The sequence below is a fragment of the Convolutriloba macropyga genome, chromosome 5 (assembly GCF_964194025.1).
Source record: "Convolutriloba macropyga chromosome 5, txConMacr16.3, whole genome shotgun sequence".
Taxonomy (NCBI): domain Eukaryota; kingdom Metazoa; phylum Xenacoelomorpha; order Acoela; family Convolutidae; genus Convolutriloba; species Convolutriloba macropyga.
The window spans coordinates 26795852-26814875 of record NC_134472.1 but is presented as its reverse complement, the minus strand read 5'-3'; the positions used below and the strand labels follow the sequence as shown (position 1 = coordinate 26814875).

Genomic DNA, 19024 nt, shown 5'->3' with positions numbered 1-19024 from the left:
TTCGATTTAATGCAAAAAAAAACAAAATAGGTACCTGTGATACAATAGTGGTAAAAAAACTACTGTAAAGCAGAGACACAGGACATTCAGGGTATGATAGAATTCGCAATAGTTTTTTTTTATCAGATTGCTTTGCATTAAATTTAGCCACAAAACAACCCGTTACCACACAGCAACTCATGTCGCCGGGACAAATTCATCAAAACAGGTAGGTTGCCTTCCTTTAATGAGACTATGTCTTAATGGTTTTCAACCCTATTAAAAAAATGAGACTTTAGTCATTTTTTTGGAGAACCAGAATTGCAAAAATTTGGCATGCTTGTAATCAATTCTTCAAGAAGACATTTTTGAGATACTTGCTCTTGAAGCGCTCAGGATCTCTCGCAATCGTTCCAGAAAATGCTGAAGAGAATAGCTGTCATTGCTGACATTAGAAATTTTGATTCTGGAGGGTGTGTCAGTGGCAATTAACAAATTGGACCGGTCATTTTTGGTAAGCGCTATCCGAGTAACGGCTTTCATGATACTTCCTAGAGCCCCCTGACGTCCCTAATTTTGTTGACGGAAGCTCATCCAATGAACGGGAAGTTATGATATCAAATTTAGTCAATATTGAAACGAAAAAAGCAATTAACAATTTTACTACGTCATTATCTTACCCAATGAGCAGGGAGACTTGAAACCAACTACAAAACTACAAAATAAGGCTGTTGATGGGGAATATACTGCAACATTGGAAACCGATATGAGCTGCAAGTTCAAAACATCCCCTAAATGAAAGATTGAAAGCGAAACTGCGAGATTTTTGCGATTAACTACAGTGTTTTGTGATATCAATTTTTAGGTGTCAGGACAAAATACCCAATGCCAAAATACCCAATGTGACAAAATACCCAAAATATACCCAATATTTTATTCTAACGTTGAAACTATCAGAACGATTATTTAGCATAATATTTAGTAAGTGCGTTTGGCCATGCCTCGCGGGCCATGGCCATGCCTCGCGGGCCATGGCCATGCCTCAGCGGCCCGTGGGACTTGATATGAAACTATCACAACCGAAAATGGGATTAAACTAGCAACTAGCAACGAGAAAACATGCTTGTAAATTTGAGTGCTAATTTGTAATCGTATTATTGAACGAAAAGATCAAAGGGAATAAATTGGGTATAATGGCATTGGGTATTTTGGCACATTGGGTATTTTGGCATTGGGTATTTTGTCATGTAACCCAATTTTTAACTATTCATTTAACTCGATTATCCGCAAAAATTATTGATATGGGTATGAACATTACAAGATACATCACTTCACCGATCGCTTTTCATAGGAGTTAAAGAAATTTTGTTAGACTGTAAATAGGTCGAATATTCTATACCAACTAAGAGAGTAATCATGCAGAATGAATTGCTGCAAGAGTACGTTTGCAAAAAATGACCCTAAATTAGGCACCTCTTCTAAACACGAGCAATTAAGTCATTAAATATGAAACTATATATAGTTCTGGATAGTTGAAAGAGCTGAATTATCTTTTTCGTCTACAAAATGCATAAATATACGCCAAAACAAAACTCAAGCAAAGCATAAAAGGCAGTGGTTTGTACAGTTTATCTTTCACCCATTTCTTGCAAAACTCGTGAACACATTGTCCGAAGCCGATGATTGCGAGGAGCTCTGGGACACCTTTCGGTTCTCGTCCGTTCTTGGACGAGATGAAAACGTATACAACGACTGCTCACTTGCAGGCGAGCCTATAACACAAGGTAGCTGAACAAACTCAGAAGGCGAAGCAACTGGGCCTGTGGGTGCCAACGCAGAATTGTCACTCATTCGTCGGAACCTCCTACTGTTCGGACCACCGACTGTGCATTTGAAGTATGGAACCCTGGACGACAGCGATGTCGTGGTTCGGACGTTTGAAGACGTCGGAAGTGCAGGATTTGCGGATCTGAGAGGAGTTGGGGGTCTGAAATCCGGGGGTTCCTGCAATTCGAATTCTTCACTAGGAATGTATGTGTATTGAGGACTTAAACTATCACGATATGTTGTTGGGTTTGGTTCGCCAGCGCAAAGCGGTGCACTTGAAGAGGAAGTGCTTTGTAGGAACTGGGGTCGGAGGAATGTTTCCTGAGCCTCAGTTGTGATCACATTGGCCGCCGGATACGTCTTTGAATTCTATTGACAAAAAGTGGTCTTACATTAAACTAGATTCAAAGTGACACAAATATTTCGATGAGAGAAAACGAGGAATAAAATAAGGATTGTTTTAAGGCCTAAATCCTAGACTCCAGTTTTTGGCTTGCTGAAACATGGTGCTTTAGAATTGTTGAAGGAAGCTAGTAAACTTTACATCAGTGCTAAGGGAGTATAAAATAATCAAATAAGGGGAATTGAAAGCATCTGTACTTTGTAGAAAGTGTTCCAACCTATTAAACACCATTTTTTAAGGGGTACGAGGGAGGAGGAGGCAAAAAATGAGTCATAACTTGAAGTACAAGAGTGGAACAGAAAGGTTTATTTAGTCTTTTAATTTACAAGTACCGTTAAAAAGTGCAAAATTTCATTGCTCTACGTTCCTTTAAGCAACAACCTTGCTTAAAACGCTAAAAAGAAAAAAACAAATTACGCCCAAAACAACAGTTTCGAAAGGATTTGAGATCAAATTGACCAGCAAAAGCTTCACTTCAATTATTAGGAAGCATTGCGACAAAATTAAGCATGCAAACAGACGGCTAGAACGGTGTCAGGACAATTTACCCAATTCCATTTTACCCAATGCCATTATACCCAATGCCATCTGACCCAACCTGCCATTGTACCCAATGCCATTTTACCAAATGCCAACTTACCCAATTTACCCCATTGCGAAATTAACCAGAGCGACTATTTAGCCGACTATAAAATAAATGGCCCGTGGGACTTGATATGAAACTATCACAACCGAACATGGGATTCGCCGAATTAAATGGTCTGTGGGACTTGATATGAAACTATCACAACCGAACATGGGATTATAATGTCCACAAATACTAAAAATCATCCTTGAAATAGCGACTGCTAATTTGTAATAGGACAATTGAACGAAAAGAGCATTGGGTAAGTTTGTATTGGGTAAAATGGCATTGGGTGAAATGGCAGGTTGGTTAAAATGTCGTAGGGTAAAATGGCATTGGGTAAATTGTCATGTAACCGGCTAGAACATTATGATGCATAAAAAAGCTCAACTTTGTGAAACTAAATATCGTGAACACATAATTGGTCCCAACTTATCTCCCAAAAAAATTAAACAACTTCATGCATTTATTCAAGTTCATGCAAAAAGAGACGCTCTAATGCTTCAAATTTTTGTTGGGCAGTTGATTTATCGAAACAATTCTGAATATCGCAATCAATCGCAAGCACAAGTGACGTTAGGAAACTCAACTGTATTAAGTTGAATAAAATTAAAGATTTTATCAAAGAAAAAGAGTTTTATCTGTTTTGAACTTTATTACTCCAAAATTGTTATGTTTTAGCCTGACACTAATTTATCTAATTCGTTTTCTAATTTACCTAATTAGTTTTCTAATTTATCTAAGGTATAGTTAAACACCTTAGGTTGGCAAGAAAAAAATAATTTTTTTTCAAAATTTTGGCCTAAATTTTTCCTAGAGAAATTGGAAACTCTAAAAAGACTCAGCTAGGAACAATTCATTGTTTAAAGCGTTTCTCAATGGTACCACTTTTCTATCCCTCAACAACAAATATCAAGCGATTAAAATTGACCTGACAATCCAGGGTACCACAAAATTCCTAGCACCCAAATTAATTGAGGTTGTTGCAAATGCTTCACCAAGACAATCATCTTTCTAAGCAAATTTTTCGGACAGCACGAAGAACTATGTTCAGCAAACTATTTTCACAGACAGATCCTGTACCATTTTATCATCTCAGAACTAACTTTTTCGAACAGAAGTTACAGCAGCAAAGTAAATATTATGTAAATTGAATGAGAAAGGAACGGTAAACAAAACGTTTTTTTTTTCATTTTTATCCCAAATATCTTATTAAATCTTTAATTAATTTTCTAAATTTTTACCTTTCCGGGAATATTAGGCCCTGCTGTGTTCACATCGGACCCTGGTGCCCTGTAATTTGACTGAGCAGGGTACTCACTCTCAGCATAACTCTGCTCTCTGTTGTAATTCCTAGTCGATATAATTCCTGCTATTCCGTATGTTGCTAACACTCCGCAGATCAAGCCAAGGAGAAGAGACGGTGTCGCAAAGAAAATGACCTCCCGGATGACCTCTCGGTTTTCAGACATGTCGAGAACTAGTTTTTCAAACGGTGTTGGGTCTCTATAGTATTCTTCTGAGGTGTTTGGATGGTAATCTAAAAGCAACGCCAAATTTGCAAGAAATCTTTTGTAATTCTCATGGTTCATGGCTATATAAAACCAAATATAAAAGAGGGGGTTAAATCATACTAAAGCATGTTGCTCTCAAAATTTATAGTTGAAAGACTATATAGCGAAAACTGAGTAGGATAAACGTATTGTTAAAATCTAATGTTAAAACTGATTTGAATCAAACTGTCTTACTACTATTTATCACAGTATAACTATTTGTCACAGTACTAGGAAACGGAAAAAGAACATGATTTTCTCGCTAATGCACGACTTTAATTTGGACAGTAGTTTGAATAGACTGTTTCAGAATATTCATGAATATTTCCGAATATATGATGCCCAGTAATCATTCTGTCATAAATTGAACCAATTCATGGAACCTTAGCAAACAGACTAAGATCCCAAACTAAACCTTACTGAACATAAAACAATCATGAAAAATAGCCTCAACATGAAAATTGTCAAAACTTTATATTTAGACTCCTGAGACAAGAACAAAACGTTATCTTACCAAGAAAAAAACATCTTACCAGTTTTGCAAAAGTAAATATGGAAAATTTACGTGCACAATAAAGTCATCGGGAAATTGAGAAAATTTTGTTGTCTCATAAAAAGAAGCAACTTTTGAGGAAGAAAATAAATTTGAAGAATTGTTTTATTTTTGGTTCTACATTAAATAAAGACCAAGCGTAACAATAAGTCATCTCTGTTTAAATTTTCATTTATGAGCGGAAATTAGTGGTAGACCGTTATACAGGAATAGCCAAAAATTAATGAAGAAGGTAAACTTTCGCACTATCTGTGACATTATAGTAATTATCGTTATCTGTTATCTTAGAAAAAGACTGTGTTTTGGGAACGTTACTTAGTGTTAAATTGACGATACAAAATCTGCACCAACTCTGAAGAAAAAGATTTAAATTTTGGATATATTAATTGTAGCAATCATAAAAAGATCATATATAATTCTCAACAATCATATAAAGAACATAGATGTTCATCGCGGGATATTCAGCTTGACACATATCAAAATGTTTTCGTTTCGTTTTCATAATTAACTTGATGAGCGACTTTTCTTTTCACGGACTTCTTTTTTTCATTGCATTCCTTATAGCTTTAAGCATAGAACACACAAAAAACAATTCGAGAGAGAACATTGATTTCTAATTATTTTAATGCCTCAATTCTTTCTGTGGTGTTCGATATAAGACTTCGCCAGAAGAAACTTACAAGTTGTAGTCGTCTCAGTTAACAAGGCTGATCTTTGCACTGGTGCTGTTTGTATCGTGTGTGACCCCTTGTTTTTCCCTTCCAGTTTCTCATCCGGGGTAACAGGACATGAAATCTTTGTGTCGTTCATTGCATAAGAAATTTTAACCTCGCTTGCTTTTTTTCGCTGACAATGAGAGCTTGACGCGCTCCAGAAGCAAAATGGGTCTCGCTCGCACAACCTGAAATCAAACTTGGGCATTTGTTTCCTTTACACGTAACCTAAATAAGTTTCCGTAAACCAGTTCAAAAAATTAGTGAGATAATTTGCAATTGATAGTGGCTGATGTATCAGAATCATAAATAGTGGCTTGTGTGGCACCATTAGCATTCAATCACTCAATCACTGCATTATATCAATATCAATCTCACAATACTGTGTTTAATCTAAAAAAATTTTGATTAATTTAAAGTGAAAAAGTGAAGCATCGGGAGGGGGTAGGGGTAGGTTGTTCGAATGTAAAAAATATGTCAGAGAATATCGAAGTATTAACTATCTTATGTGGGGACTTTCCCATTATAGCCCCCGTTATGGTATATTCACCATGATTGGGGGGGGGGGTATAGGTTATCTGACCACTAAGCTGGGGTGGGGGGGGGGAGGGGAGGCTAATGGGAAAGACCCCTTGTGTATCAGACAACCTTGTTTGAAATGAGGATTTAACTTACTTGTTGCATGAGTAGGCATGACAATTATGTTTTTCAATGACTTGAACCCTCGAGTTTTGATCCAACATCAACATCTTAGATCCAGCGTCAACTAACTGCATGAATCCAACTTCATATCCCTTCTGGGGTATAAATTTCGCCACAACTACTGTTGAATATAGCTCAGGATTTACTACTGCTTTTAATATAACTCCTGTCGATGAACCAAAATACATCAAATAATCAGACGAATCTTCTGACAATCGTTGCTTTATAAACGTCGTTAAGAAATAATTTTGTCTTGTTTCCATGAATATTGGATTCAGATCCGAATACTTTCTGGAGTTAATTCCCAACTTGGCCGGGAGCGCTGGTGTGCATTTATCCCACATTTCCTGAATTTCATCCAGTGAATGAATGCAGAGGGCGGATGCAGCAGGGCTGTTTTCCCATGTATTGTACAGGGCAAATATTAAATGTGATGTGATGTCGTAGTGGAAGGCCATCAAACGGTCAAACGTAAACGAGGCAACAGATTCCTGAAAAAGAAGGGTAATTCTCAAAAATTTTCCCCAATCCAATTCAGTCCTCGAAATGATAAAAGAGGTTTTTTTTCATTTGAAAACTCGCCATGGCTATATGTATCACAAGAGGAAAAAAATACATCTATAAGGAAAGAAAAATGTTCAATGCCAAATAAACTTCAATTGGCAAGTGCCTTGAAACCCATTGTTTCCTAGTGATTGAACAAAGTATGCTGAAACCATTCACTTATTGCATATTTTCCATTATTGACAATCTTATTTTTAATTTTTTTCAAACTCAAAAGTGTTTCCACTAAGAGCCTAACTCAAATTAAATTTTTCAGAAAAAAATCAATTTTCTGTCTATCAGAAGAGCGTATTTTTACCTATTGCGTTCATGAGAAGAACATCAGATTCAATTTTTCGCGTTATTTTGACCAATCAGTGTATACTGTATTATTTCCCCGCTGTTAGCTTTATCTAGACATGCTTTTGAAGGTTTGTATAAGAGTTTCCAATGAAGAACAAATAACAAAACGTTCATTAATCTTCTAAATTTTAAAGTTATTTGCCTATGACTTGACAACGACAGCGTTAGAAAAAATCCATAAAAGTAATGCTGTTAATGACATAAACTTAGACTTCTGACTCAAGGTCTTTAATTTGCAGTTTGTAGCCGTCTGGCTTAAGGTTTATTTTTAACGACCCCACTTGTAGGAGGGAGAAACTATATGCTCATCTGCGGATTTTTGTTCAGTCAATTTAGGCCGATCAATATATTTATTCTAGAGAGTAATGAGTGTTATCAGTTGAAAGCCGGTCTAGCGTAAAGTGAGAAACTAATTTATTTTAATTTGACTTTTTCGAGTTTTCGAGGTTTAAATTTTTTAAGAACATTTCACTTTTCAACCTGATTTTGTTCACATTATTAGGTTTTTTTTAAAAAAAATCTCATTTTTTGAACAATTTTGTTAATATTCTCAAAATTTAAGGGTTTTGATAAGCGTGTAGCAGGGTTTCGGCAGTTTTTCGTCCCATCGTGCTTTTTAAGGGGAAAACAAATTTAAATTTACTTTTTGCGGCCATTTGACGTCTATTATTCCTCGGGACTTACTGGCACAAAATAAAAAAAATGTAATCTTTTCGTTTCAATGATCGATAAAAACGTTTATCTGAAATAATCTGCTCCAACTAATGATGTGGTTGACTTCTATACCACAATTTTTTACTAAAATATATTTCACTAAAAGTTATTTTGTTCTTTTTTCTATTGTTAGTAAGTAGCTAAGCTGACAGGACTCGTTTAAGTTCTCACGAGGTCTAAATGAACGTAAATAAAGTTCATAGTTTGTGGCTTTGAATTCACTTTTTAACTGCGAAATTCACTTTAAAACTATTTGTTTTAGTAAAAAAAGGTTTTAAAATTTTGGGATTTGAAAATACAATGTTTTTTGTAGTTTTGTCATAGACTGAGAATTGAAAGTTGTCAATGATTCTAGCAGTGAGAAGTGAAGTTTTCAATGAGTAGAGTTCATAACTTATGATTTTTATGACTGCAGACTAAAGGTTTTCAAAAAATATAAGTGAATTTTGATCTCTGATCATTTTTGTTTTGTTTTAATGTTTTGCCCTTTAATCTCTTTTATTAAAGTCTTCAGTAATCAATGAGTCGTATCCAAATATAAATTTTTAAATTCAAGTGATAGCTAATTATAGATAAAAGATTTAAACTGTGAAATTTATTGTGAAAAAAACTTGGAGAGCTTCCTCTATAATTGGTTTTTACTTCATTTGTTTTTTCTTTGTTAAAATTTGTTGTTTATGAACAGACTTGTCAATTATTTTAATTGCTTACAAGACCAAATGTCTGTCTCAATAAGCGTAATTGGACCTTCAGAGCGTGTCCTTTTGACAGCGATCGGTTATGAAATTAGTTGCAACGGTTTTAAAAAAATAATAGAATAAGGAAGAAAATTTTGCCCGTTTATATTACTTCGTTGTCTTTTAAATTATTCTCATTAACAGGAAGTTCTAGTTGTTGACTAATCAAATTGGAGTACTTTTTCATTGTAACTTCAATATTTGAAATTTTCTGTGAGGTTGTACTTTCAAATTTCAATAGCAAAAATTTAAAGAAATTCAAAGATTTTACTCAAAGATTTATTCTGTTTTTTTCTTACTTTTACATATGCGGGTGATCTCATTGGGTACAATAAAAAATCAACAAAAAGGGTTTGGTAGTACCAAGACCAAACCTGAAATACTTCACTCATGAAGTTCTGGTGTTCAATCTAGTGAATAAAACTGATCTAACAGCTATCCCCTTTTCTGCATCCACGTCTGTCCTTTTGATGTTTTCAAGTTGGATTTTACATTCGGATTTCGACCTTAGCTGTTCTTTTCTGGAGTTTTGTTACAGTGTGGGTAGTCAAATATTCCATTGATTTCAATTGCGGTATAGAAGAAAATATGGAATGGCCGGAGTGAATGGCTTACAGTTTTCATGACTGACAATTTAAGGAAACAAAACAAATGAATTTTGAGTTCTGAGATTTTTCGGTTTCGTTTTAGTAGCCTTTCCATTCATTCTCTTTTATTAAGCAAATTTGAAAATAATAATCATGTTCAATTGGTTGCTAATAGTAAATTTGAAAACTGCTATTTATTTACGTAAAATAGAGAAATTTTGCGATATGTCTATATGAGGATCAATTTTTATTTTAAAATTCGTTCTATTCGATTGGATTTAATTTATTACACTCAAATATTTTGATTCTGAAAAGGCCAAATGGTTTTTTAAGGGGCGTAGTTGAAACTTGGCGATGTTTGCCTTCAATAACGAATAGCTTTTAACTTTTGTTTCAAAAATATTAAAAGTTTTGTGAAAAGTTTTTCCTTTCAAAATTGTACTGTCAAGTCTCATAATTTCATCTCATTAAGATATCCTAGCTGCTTCATACTCATTTTTATCTGTTTGTGCTCAAAGATTTTAGTTTTCGGGAGATAAAGTTTGTTTTTGTTACCATTTTTCAAAATTTTATTCAGGATCTTTTAATTTTTTTATATTTCCGCAGGTTTGTTTGTATGAATTGACAACCAAGTTGCCAGAGCAATCTTCTATAAGTTCCAAGAGCAAACATGGACTACTTCAATCTCTTCTTCAATTGACTCCTGGATACCATTGATTGGTTAACATTTTTTGAAATTGATTTGATTTTACGTTCTCAATTCGGAATTCTCAGTGAGTGCAGATGTCATGTTTTTTGGGCTTTCGGGCTCACTTTTGTGCTCCAATTTGGTTTTTATTATGGTAAAATTAGTTTATCACTTGATAAAATTCTTTTTTCAACTTCAGAAATTGCATCCGAGGAGTTAATTTCATGCCTTTCGTTTCGCTTGTAACTAATTTATTGGAGACAATTTATCTCTGCTTCAATTAACAGACAATTGGGACAAGAATGTGAATGAGCTGAGTCAGAATATGATGTCCAATCGCACAATAGCGAGCCCTCTTGTTACCATTTTATTGATGTCTATTAGTTTTTTTCGGGAAATATTGCATTTTTTGTCTCCTTGCCTTTCCTGTGACCCTTGGGTACCATCTACCTCTTCATCCCTCTCATGTGCTGTAAATTTATTTGCTGTTTCGTTTCCTTTGGTAAATGAACTCAACCCTATACCGGATATCAGTTTTTTCGATTTAACTAGTTTCATGTCTAATCGAATTTAGTTAGTCTGCAAATTCATTGTGGTTTAATGAATATAACCACACAGTTGTTATCGCCACCGAGAAGTTATCAAATTCCCAGGCGAAGCCGAAGTGTTATGAAAACTTCGAGGGCGATAACAGCCGTGTGGTAATTTTTTTAATAAACACCTGTTGCGATGATTTCAAAATTGAACAACGTTTTATTGGTTTTACATTTTTATTTTCTGTGGACAATTACATTATCAAAGGTAAGCGATATCCCATCGGATCTGCTCTTTGTTTTGTCCTCATGCGACCCCCCCCCCCCACACACACACACACACATACACACACAAACACAAACACACCAGCACACGCACTCACGCAACCACACACACACGCACACACACACACAAACACGCACATGCAACCACACACACACACACACTTACACACAGACTCAAACACACACACACTTACACACACACAACCACACACACACACAAACAAACACACGCACGCATACACGCAGACACACACAAAACACACACAGACATACAAACAAACACACGTACACACTCACGCACGCACAAACACCCCCCACACACACACGCACGCGCACACACATACACGCACGCACAAACATACACACCACACACACACGCACACACACACACAAAACACACACACCAAATACACCACACACACACACGCATCACACACACAAACGCATCACAAACACACGCACGCGCACACGCAGTGCAGATGTCATGTTTTTTAAACTTTCGGGCTTACTTTTGTGCTCCAATTTGGTTTTTATTTTGGTAAAATTAATTTTTCATTTGATAAAATTATTATTTTTTTCAACTAGAGAAATTGCGTTCGAGTTAATTTCATGCCTTTCGTTTCGCTTGTAACTAATTTAATGGAGACAGTTTATCTCTGCTTCAATTGACAGACAATTGAGACAAAATAGTGAATGAGCTGAGTCAGAACATGATGTCCCATCGCACATAGCGAGCCCTCTTGTTACCATTTTATTGATGTCTATTAGTTTTTTCGGGAAATATTGCATTTTTTGTCTCCTTGCCTTTCATGTGCCCCTTGGGTACCATCTACTTCTTAATCCCTCTCATGTGCTGTGCTGTATATTTATTTGATGTTTCGTTTCCTTTGGTAAATGATCTCAACCCTATACCGGATATCAGTTGTTTCGATTTAACTAGTTTCATGTCTAATCGAATTTAGTTAGTCTGCAAATTCATTGTGGTTTAATGAATATTACCACACAGTTGCTATCGCCACCGAGAAGTTATCAAATTCCGAGGCGAAGCCGAAGTGTTATGAAAACTTCGAGGGTGATAACAACCGTGTGGTAATTTTTTTAATCAACACCTGTTGCGATCATTTCAAAATTGAACAACGTTTTATTGTTTTTTCATTTTTATTCTCTGTGGACAATTATATTTTCAAAGGTAAGTGATATTTGTTCGGATCTGTTCTTTGTTTTGTCCTCATGCGACCCCCCCCCCCCCCACAAACACACACCAACACACACACACACACACACACACACACACCAGCACACGCACTCACACACACACGCACGCACACACACACACAAACACACACACATACACGCACACGCAACCACACACACACGCACACTTAGACACACACAAACACACACATGCACACACATACACACCGCACACACAACAACCACACACCACACACACACACCATATACACACCACACACACGCACGCGCACACACATACACACACTTACAAACATACACACCACACACAACAACCACACACACACACACAACACACACACCATATACACCACACACACACACACACACACACACACACACACACACACACACACACACACACACACACACACACACGCATCAGACACACACATGCACACACACAGACACGCACAATCTTACACACACACTTAGACACACGCAAACAACCACACATAGACACGCACGCACACACCACGCACACACATACACACCACACACACACACACACACACACACACACACACACACACACACCGCACACACACACACACGCACACACACACAACACACACCGCACAAGTTTTTTTTAGACAATAAGTTTATCAAACTGTTTCCATCATTAGAATACGAGTTTATCACCACTCTTTTATCGCCATTGTTTGCTTAGTAACAGTGGCGATAAAAGAGTGTGATAAACTCGCGTAGTCTAATGCTGAAGTGTTTTTCCAGTGTCGATCGGGCATTAAAGTTTATTACACTGGCAGTTTATTCAATTGCTATTATCGCAACAGGTGTTGATTAAAAAGCACGAGAGATGCTACGTAGAAGTCAAGACATGTTAAATAACTTCGCATCGTTCTTTATGAATGATTATTTACCATTCATGAAAAAGATGTAGTCATAGAACCCCCATTTATGGAAACGTTTTAGCCATAGAATTTTCATTTTCGACTGTTGTAATCCTATACCAAATTCTTATGACTTTCTGAATGTATGAAGACGTGATGATGCTCTATGATATGTAGGTTCTATGATTAAAGCTTTTTGACAGCCCGAGAAGTGACATGATCATAGTTATGAGTCAGTACTGAGACTTTGCCAGCGCTGACATGATGCTATGTGGGGTGCTTACTTTCTGGAAGGTGCATGTCATAAAGGCAGTCTGAACATTCAAGTTCGGTTCAAATCCCGAGGAATTGCTGTCCTTTTTGGGTTCGCACACTTTGGAAATAACATTCACATATGCTCTGGCATCCGACACTTTGTGCGCTGAATGTCGCTCACGAGACACGAAAAATGCCACATTTCGACGCATGAAACCTCCAACCAGTTTCAAAGGCTCTCTCTTCAAATTGTATTTGTACTGAATTGGACCCTTGCGACCTTTCTGGAACTTGCGGATTCGGGTAATCCCGTTTTTCCATATTTCAACTACACTCACCGAGTTCTGTTGCTGGTTAGAACTACTCGTTATAAGCAATAAGTTATCGCCGCTATTTGTGCAATAGTTTTGGGGCCAACTTTGGTGCACATTTTTTGCATCAATTTCATTTTCATAAACAATTCCCTTTTTGTATACAAAAAGTGGGGCTATTTTTGACTTTTCGTAATCCAAACAGAAGTAAAAGTTGTCCGAGTTTTGCAACTTGAAGCCTGCGTACGGTTTTTGAAGCTTCATTCTTTGTTGAGTGAAAACTCGGTCGAATGAAAGCTTGAAAGTTGATTTTGATTGGTTCAGATTGAACTCGATTAGCCCGTCATTGAACCCCAACATCACAAAAGATTCGTTTGCATAATAAATGAAAGTTATGTTATTAACAACGGGAAGAGAATCTTCAGGTCGATAAAGAAACCCGGCTAACGGGTGGAGATCAGGATCACTAAGGGAAGTTTTGTGACCTTCAAATTCCTTCAAGGCACAGACTAAAGGAAAAAATAAACATAAAAACAGATAAATTTTCCCATACAAATGGGACTGTCCAACGAAAAAGGCCATTTTGCTATATTTTTTTCTAATAAGATCAGTAACCAAAAGCACGAGGTTAGCACGAACCAGTTATTGTAGTTAACAAACGAGTGTTTTGCAAGTTATAGCTTTTGATTTGCACAAACGTTCGGTTTTAATTAATTATACACCACTGATCACCAGTAGATCATTGATTAATTTTTGGCTAATTTGTCCTGTCGAAAATATATAATACTGTGACTCATTGTAATGACAACAAAAGTGTATAAGTGTAACCAAAAGAGCAACTTTTTAAGATTGTAACAGCTGAAAACGCGAACCAAGTTAATGAAGAAAAATTAATTTACCGATATTGTAATGTTTTCGTTATTCGTTTTTCAAGTCGGCCGCTAAGGTACATTGAACGCAGTCTATGTATAAATAACATTTAAAAGATCGGGGAAAAGTACATAGAAATCAAATGAGTTTTGAGTTAATATTACTAAAAATTAACAGATTTTCCTTTAAATCGTATATATAAAAGTTTAAAAAAAATAATCGTGCAAAAGTGATAAACAAATGCCTGTAAACAAAATTATGAAACCCGTTTGTGTCTTGCAGTAACAAATAACGTCAACAGGGGCAAAAGTTACGAACAGGTCTCACACAACGACGAAGCAAAACAAAATTGAAGAGCAAAACTAAACAATAATAATGAGTATAATCAAATGTATTATATAAAAGAACAGGTATTACAATTTACCCCTAGACGGTTTTACGATCTGTATTTGTGTATAGTAGAAAAGGTGCTTTCATTTACAAAAACAGCAAGTATTATATTAGTTTTCTTTACTACGCGAAGACGCAAAAACAGACGTTTTCACCCCAAAGTTATTTTGACTCACACTGAGAAAATCCGTAGGCGGCTTTAACCGGAGTTGCTTGGTTATTATTTATAACTTGTGATAATTAGTAAGCTCTCAACAGGAATTATTGAGTGTGCGGCTACGATTTGTAATTAATTAATTCTCGTCAAAATTAATTGGTCGGTCAGAATTCAGTCAACTAAATAGCTAATAATGAAGTTATAGCTGAAAACTAACGAATTATCGCGAAGTGAATTATTTGTATACTCCGGAAATTTTGCCGAGCTTTTCCAGGTCTGTGAAATATTGTATTGAGATTAGTCTCACTTCAGATTAAAAAAAAATTAAGGATCTTTTCAACAATTGCCCCCCTTTGGTACCTAGTAGAGAATCGCCTCCCCTTTTGTGCTATACTTTACCACAATATTACTCGGTCTACACTTTAGATAGCCGAATATTAGTTTAAGCGCAATTGCGGACCGCTGTTCATGGCCATGCCTCTCATGCGCTGTGGGATGTAATCCGGAAATCGCGGGTCGGTTATCGCGGCGAAGCGCGCCCACCGACCCGCCAGTCGGAAATTCTTTTCGCTTTGTATTCCGGTTCGGCTAATTGCTATACCACGGTGTATTTTATTCTATTCAATTTAATAGTATGTGCATGCGTGGAAAGTTATTAGTCGTCTCTGATTGGTTAATAAATAGCTCGCTTAAATTCTATTCAAGAATAGTCCCCCCTTTTGCAAAGGGGGGGGGGGGGGGCAATTGTTGAAAAGATCCAAAATTAAATTAAATTAAATTAAATTAAATTAAATAAATTTTGCACAGCCCGTTTCAGGTAGAAGGAAAAAATAGCAAATGGAATGTTAATTTGTAATCGAGAACATTGTATCAGAAAAACTTCACAGACCTGGGAAGGCTCGAAAATTCTGTGCGAAACAATTAGTTATAGTTTATCAGTTATGACTTGGCAGCAAATGCATAGATAGGTCTACATTTGGGTACGGACAACGTATTAGCCGATAGGGGGCTTAGGCTACAGGTCTACAGTCGAAACGCTTTTTAAACAACCCCCCCCCCCCCCCCGGACCAATGAGATTTGCTGAATAATTAGAAAGCAGTCTGTTAAAATTTTTCACTTTTTATCGGCTAAACCCTCTGTCCTCTCGGCCAGTATTACTAGCAAACCATCCGTGGGTTTCTAGCTGGCCGTTTAGCTGACGCTCCAATTAGCCTACAAATTACATGCTTAATCTCAATGTTGTTGTTCTCAACATTTTTTCACTATTCTCGCTGTTTGTCGGCTAATTTGTGCACTGACTGAAAGAGTAATGATTACTATTAAATTCTATAATCAATTTTAAATCAAAATTTACTGAAACGATGAAAATGCAATGTAAAAACAATGAAACTACACGAATTAACACGTCTCTGCTAAAACTCAGCTGAATTCTAATTAAATAGTTTGTTTTCTTATCACAGCAGTCGGAATGCAACAATTGTAGTTTACACACAAGTTCTATCACTTCTGTAGTCGTTGCGTAATTGCTCTTCAATTAGCACAACAATGCGACAAATGATCACAATTTGAGCTATAATTGCTAGACTTCTTGACCGCCCATTATGTATTACGTTTAGACCAACCCATCTTCTAGTGTCTCAAACATCTTCTTAAGTTAAAAACCAAGGAATCGCAAGTTTGGGATTGCGCCGCTAAAGGAAAGGCACAATCTTATCTTTTTTGTGGGGACTTTTCAACTGGAAGACGTTTCAAGAGGACGACACCCAAATTGTGCATCAGATGGATCAAAAATAGTATTAATTATCAATTTATGTACCACCAAGTGTATCATTGCAAAGAGTTTTGAAAAATGCTAATTCGGTGGTGCTAATTAGGTGGTTTGTGCTAATTAGGTGGTGAAAAAACGGCTTTAATAAGTGGAAGGGCAGCTATTACGCTTTGTCCAGTGACCCGAACACTTGAAGGCAAACTAGTGTTCAACCTAATGTGTAGATAATCCGAAAACAATGGAACGAACCAATGGTCAAAAACAAGCGAAGCAAAACAAAAAATGCACTCTATAACAAAACTGAAGCAGCGCAAAGAAAATGTTTTGAAGAGCACCTATAACAAGCAACAGAATGCTGAACAAAATTGGTCGTTCAATGATTCTCATTTAAAAGCAAAGGCAACTAACCAACAATAAATGCAGAGCGAAGCAAACTATAACAAGCAAGGAATAAAAATCAGGGTAATCGACATTTCGGTGGATTTCAAGGAGTAACGGAAAGATCTGTGTTTTAATAGAACTTGAAAAGTTACCAAAAAATCAGCCGACAACCATAAAACGTGCTTCATTAAATGACACATATGATGGATACTTAAACACAATTCTTCACCACTAAATTGTTAATCGGTTTTGCATTGAAAATTATTCTTGAGCAGTATATATTCTGCCCAAGAACACGCCTAGGACACATATTTTGTGCAAAAAGTCAATAGTTAAGAGCTGTTTCTTGAAAACTTGTTCTTTTTATGAGCAGCAGGAATAATAAAAATGAAAGGTAATTGACAAAAATTATTATATGTGCATGGAAAATCACAGGATGCCCTTTAGTCCTAGTTGAAGGGCCGAAGGGCGCGCTTAATCTTCGCCACGATAACCGGGCTGATGCATCTTCGCCTTGAATCTCGATTACCTCCAACAGCGGATGAGAAGAATGGCCAACAGCAGTGGTCTGCAATCTTTGTTTGCTTAAATTTTTGCTTATTTCTCACCAGTTTCAATCACTATGGAAGATTTTGCGTGAAGCGCGCTCAACTAAAAATTATATAGTTTTTAACAAAACAAATCTATCTCGATAATAGACATATGTTGTTACGATCATACGTTGGAATACGTTTTATTTGAAAAATACTCATTACGTCAATTTTCCACCGAATTCCTGGCCAGGATTTGTTATCTTTGGTGGATAATCGACATTGATAGAAACAAGACAAATTAGGTGGTGTGAAACTGTCTATGTAACAAGTGGAAGGGCAGCTATTACGCTTCGTCCAGTGACCCGAACACTTGAAGGCAAACTAGTTTTCAACCTAAGGAATAGATAACCCACAAACAAAAATGGAACGAACCAACGGTCAAAAACAAGCGAAGCAAAACAAAAAATGCTTTCTATAAAGAACCTGAAGCGCAAAGAAAATGCTTTGAAGAGCACCTATAACAAGCAACAGAATGCTGAACAGAATTGGTCGTTCAATGTTTCTCATTTAAAAGCAAAGGCAACTAACCAACAATAAATGCAGAGCGAAGCAAACTATACCAGGCAAGGAATAAAAATCAGGGTAATCGACATTTCGGTGGATTTCCAGGAGTAACGGAAAGATCTGTGTTTTAATAGAACTTGAAAAATTACCAAAAAACCAACCGACAACCATAAAACGTGCTTCATTAAATGACACATATGATGGATACTTAAAAACAATTCTTCACCACTAAATTGTTAATCGGTTTTGCATTGAAAATTATTCTTGAGCAGTATATATTCTGCCTAAGAACACGCCTAGGACACATATTTTGTGCAAAAAGTCAATAGTTAAGAGCTGTTTCTTGAAAAACTTGTTCTTTCTATGAGCAGCAAGAATAATAAAAATGAAAGGTAATGGACAAAAATTAATATATGTGCATGGAAAATCACAGGATGCCCTTCAGTCTTAGTTGAAGAGCCGTAGGGCGCACTTTGCGGGACTCGAATCTTCGCCGCGATAACCGGCCTGATGCATCTTCGCCTTGAATCTCGATTACCTCCAACAGCGGATGAGAAGAATGGCCAACAACAGTGGTCTGCAATTTTTGTTTGCTTAAATTTTTGCCTATTTCCCGCCAGTTTCAATCACCATGGAAGGTTTCATGTGAAGGGGGCGCTCAACTAAAAATTATATAGTTTTTAACAAAACAAACCTATCTCGATAATAGACATATGTTGTTATGATCATACGTTGGAATACGTTATATTTAAAAAATACTCATTACGTCAATTTTCCACCGAGTTCCTGACCAGGATTTGTTATCGTTGGTTGACAATCGACATTGATAGAAAATTACTGACACCAATTTTGTATGGAAAAGTGAAGACAAATTAGGTGGTGAA

General features: G+C 36.4%; 1 protein-coding gene across 2 annotated transcripts; it reads right to left on the bottom strand.

Moving 5' to 3' along the window:
* Window positions 1-1508: 1508 nt before the first annotated feature.
* On the bottom strand, window positions 1509-15861 carry LOC142339274 (uncharacterized). 2 transcript variants are annotated; one of them, XM_075389180.1, is made up of 6 exons: window positions 15840-15861; window positions 13195-15072; window positions 6329-6846; window positions 5621-5841; window positions 4079-4374; window positions 1509-2175 (listed from the first exon to the last, which is right to left on the bottom strand). In XM_075389180.1, the coding sequence occupies exons 2-6, from the start codon at window positions 14056-14058 to the stop codon at window positions 1615-1617; spliced, it is 2460 nt and encodes an 819-aa protein (XP_075245295.1). In that variant the 5' UTR covers window positions 14059-15072; window positions 15840-15861; the 3' UTR covers window positions 1509-1614. The 2 variants fall into 2 exon arrangements, with proteins under 2 accessions (XP_075245295.1, XP_075245293.1); XM_075389178.1 differs by lacking the exon at window positions 15840-15861 and having other exon boundaries at window positions 13195-15102.
* Between the last annotated feature and the right edge of the window lie 3163 nt (window positions 15862-19024).

What these genes read in the sequence shown, in the direction of transcription:
- LOC142339274 (XM_075389180.1), bottom strand. Translation starts at nt 14,058, where the DNA reads ATGGCCTTTTTCGTTGGACAGTCCCATTTGTATGGGAAAATTTATCTG. An exon ending in TGACATGCACCTTCCAGAAA is followed by an intron (nt 6,847 to 13,194) that starts GTAAGCACCCCA and finishes CTTCTTTTTCAG; the next exon opens with GAATCTGTTGCCTCGTTTAC. An exon ending in CATGCCTACTCATGCAACAA is followed by an intron (nt 5,842 to 6,328) that starts GTAAGTTAAATC and finishes GTTTGATTTCAG; the next exon opens with GTTGTGCGAGCGAGACCCAT.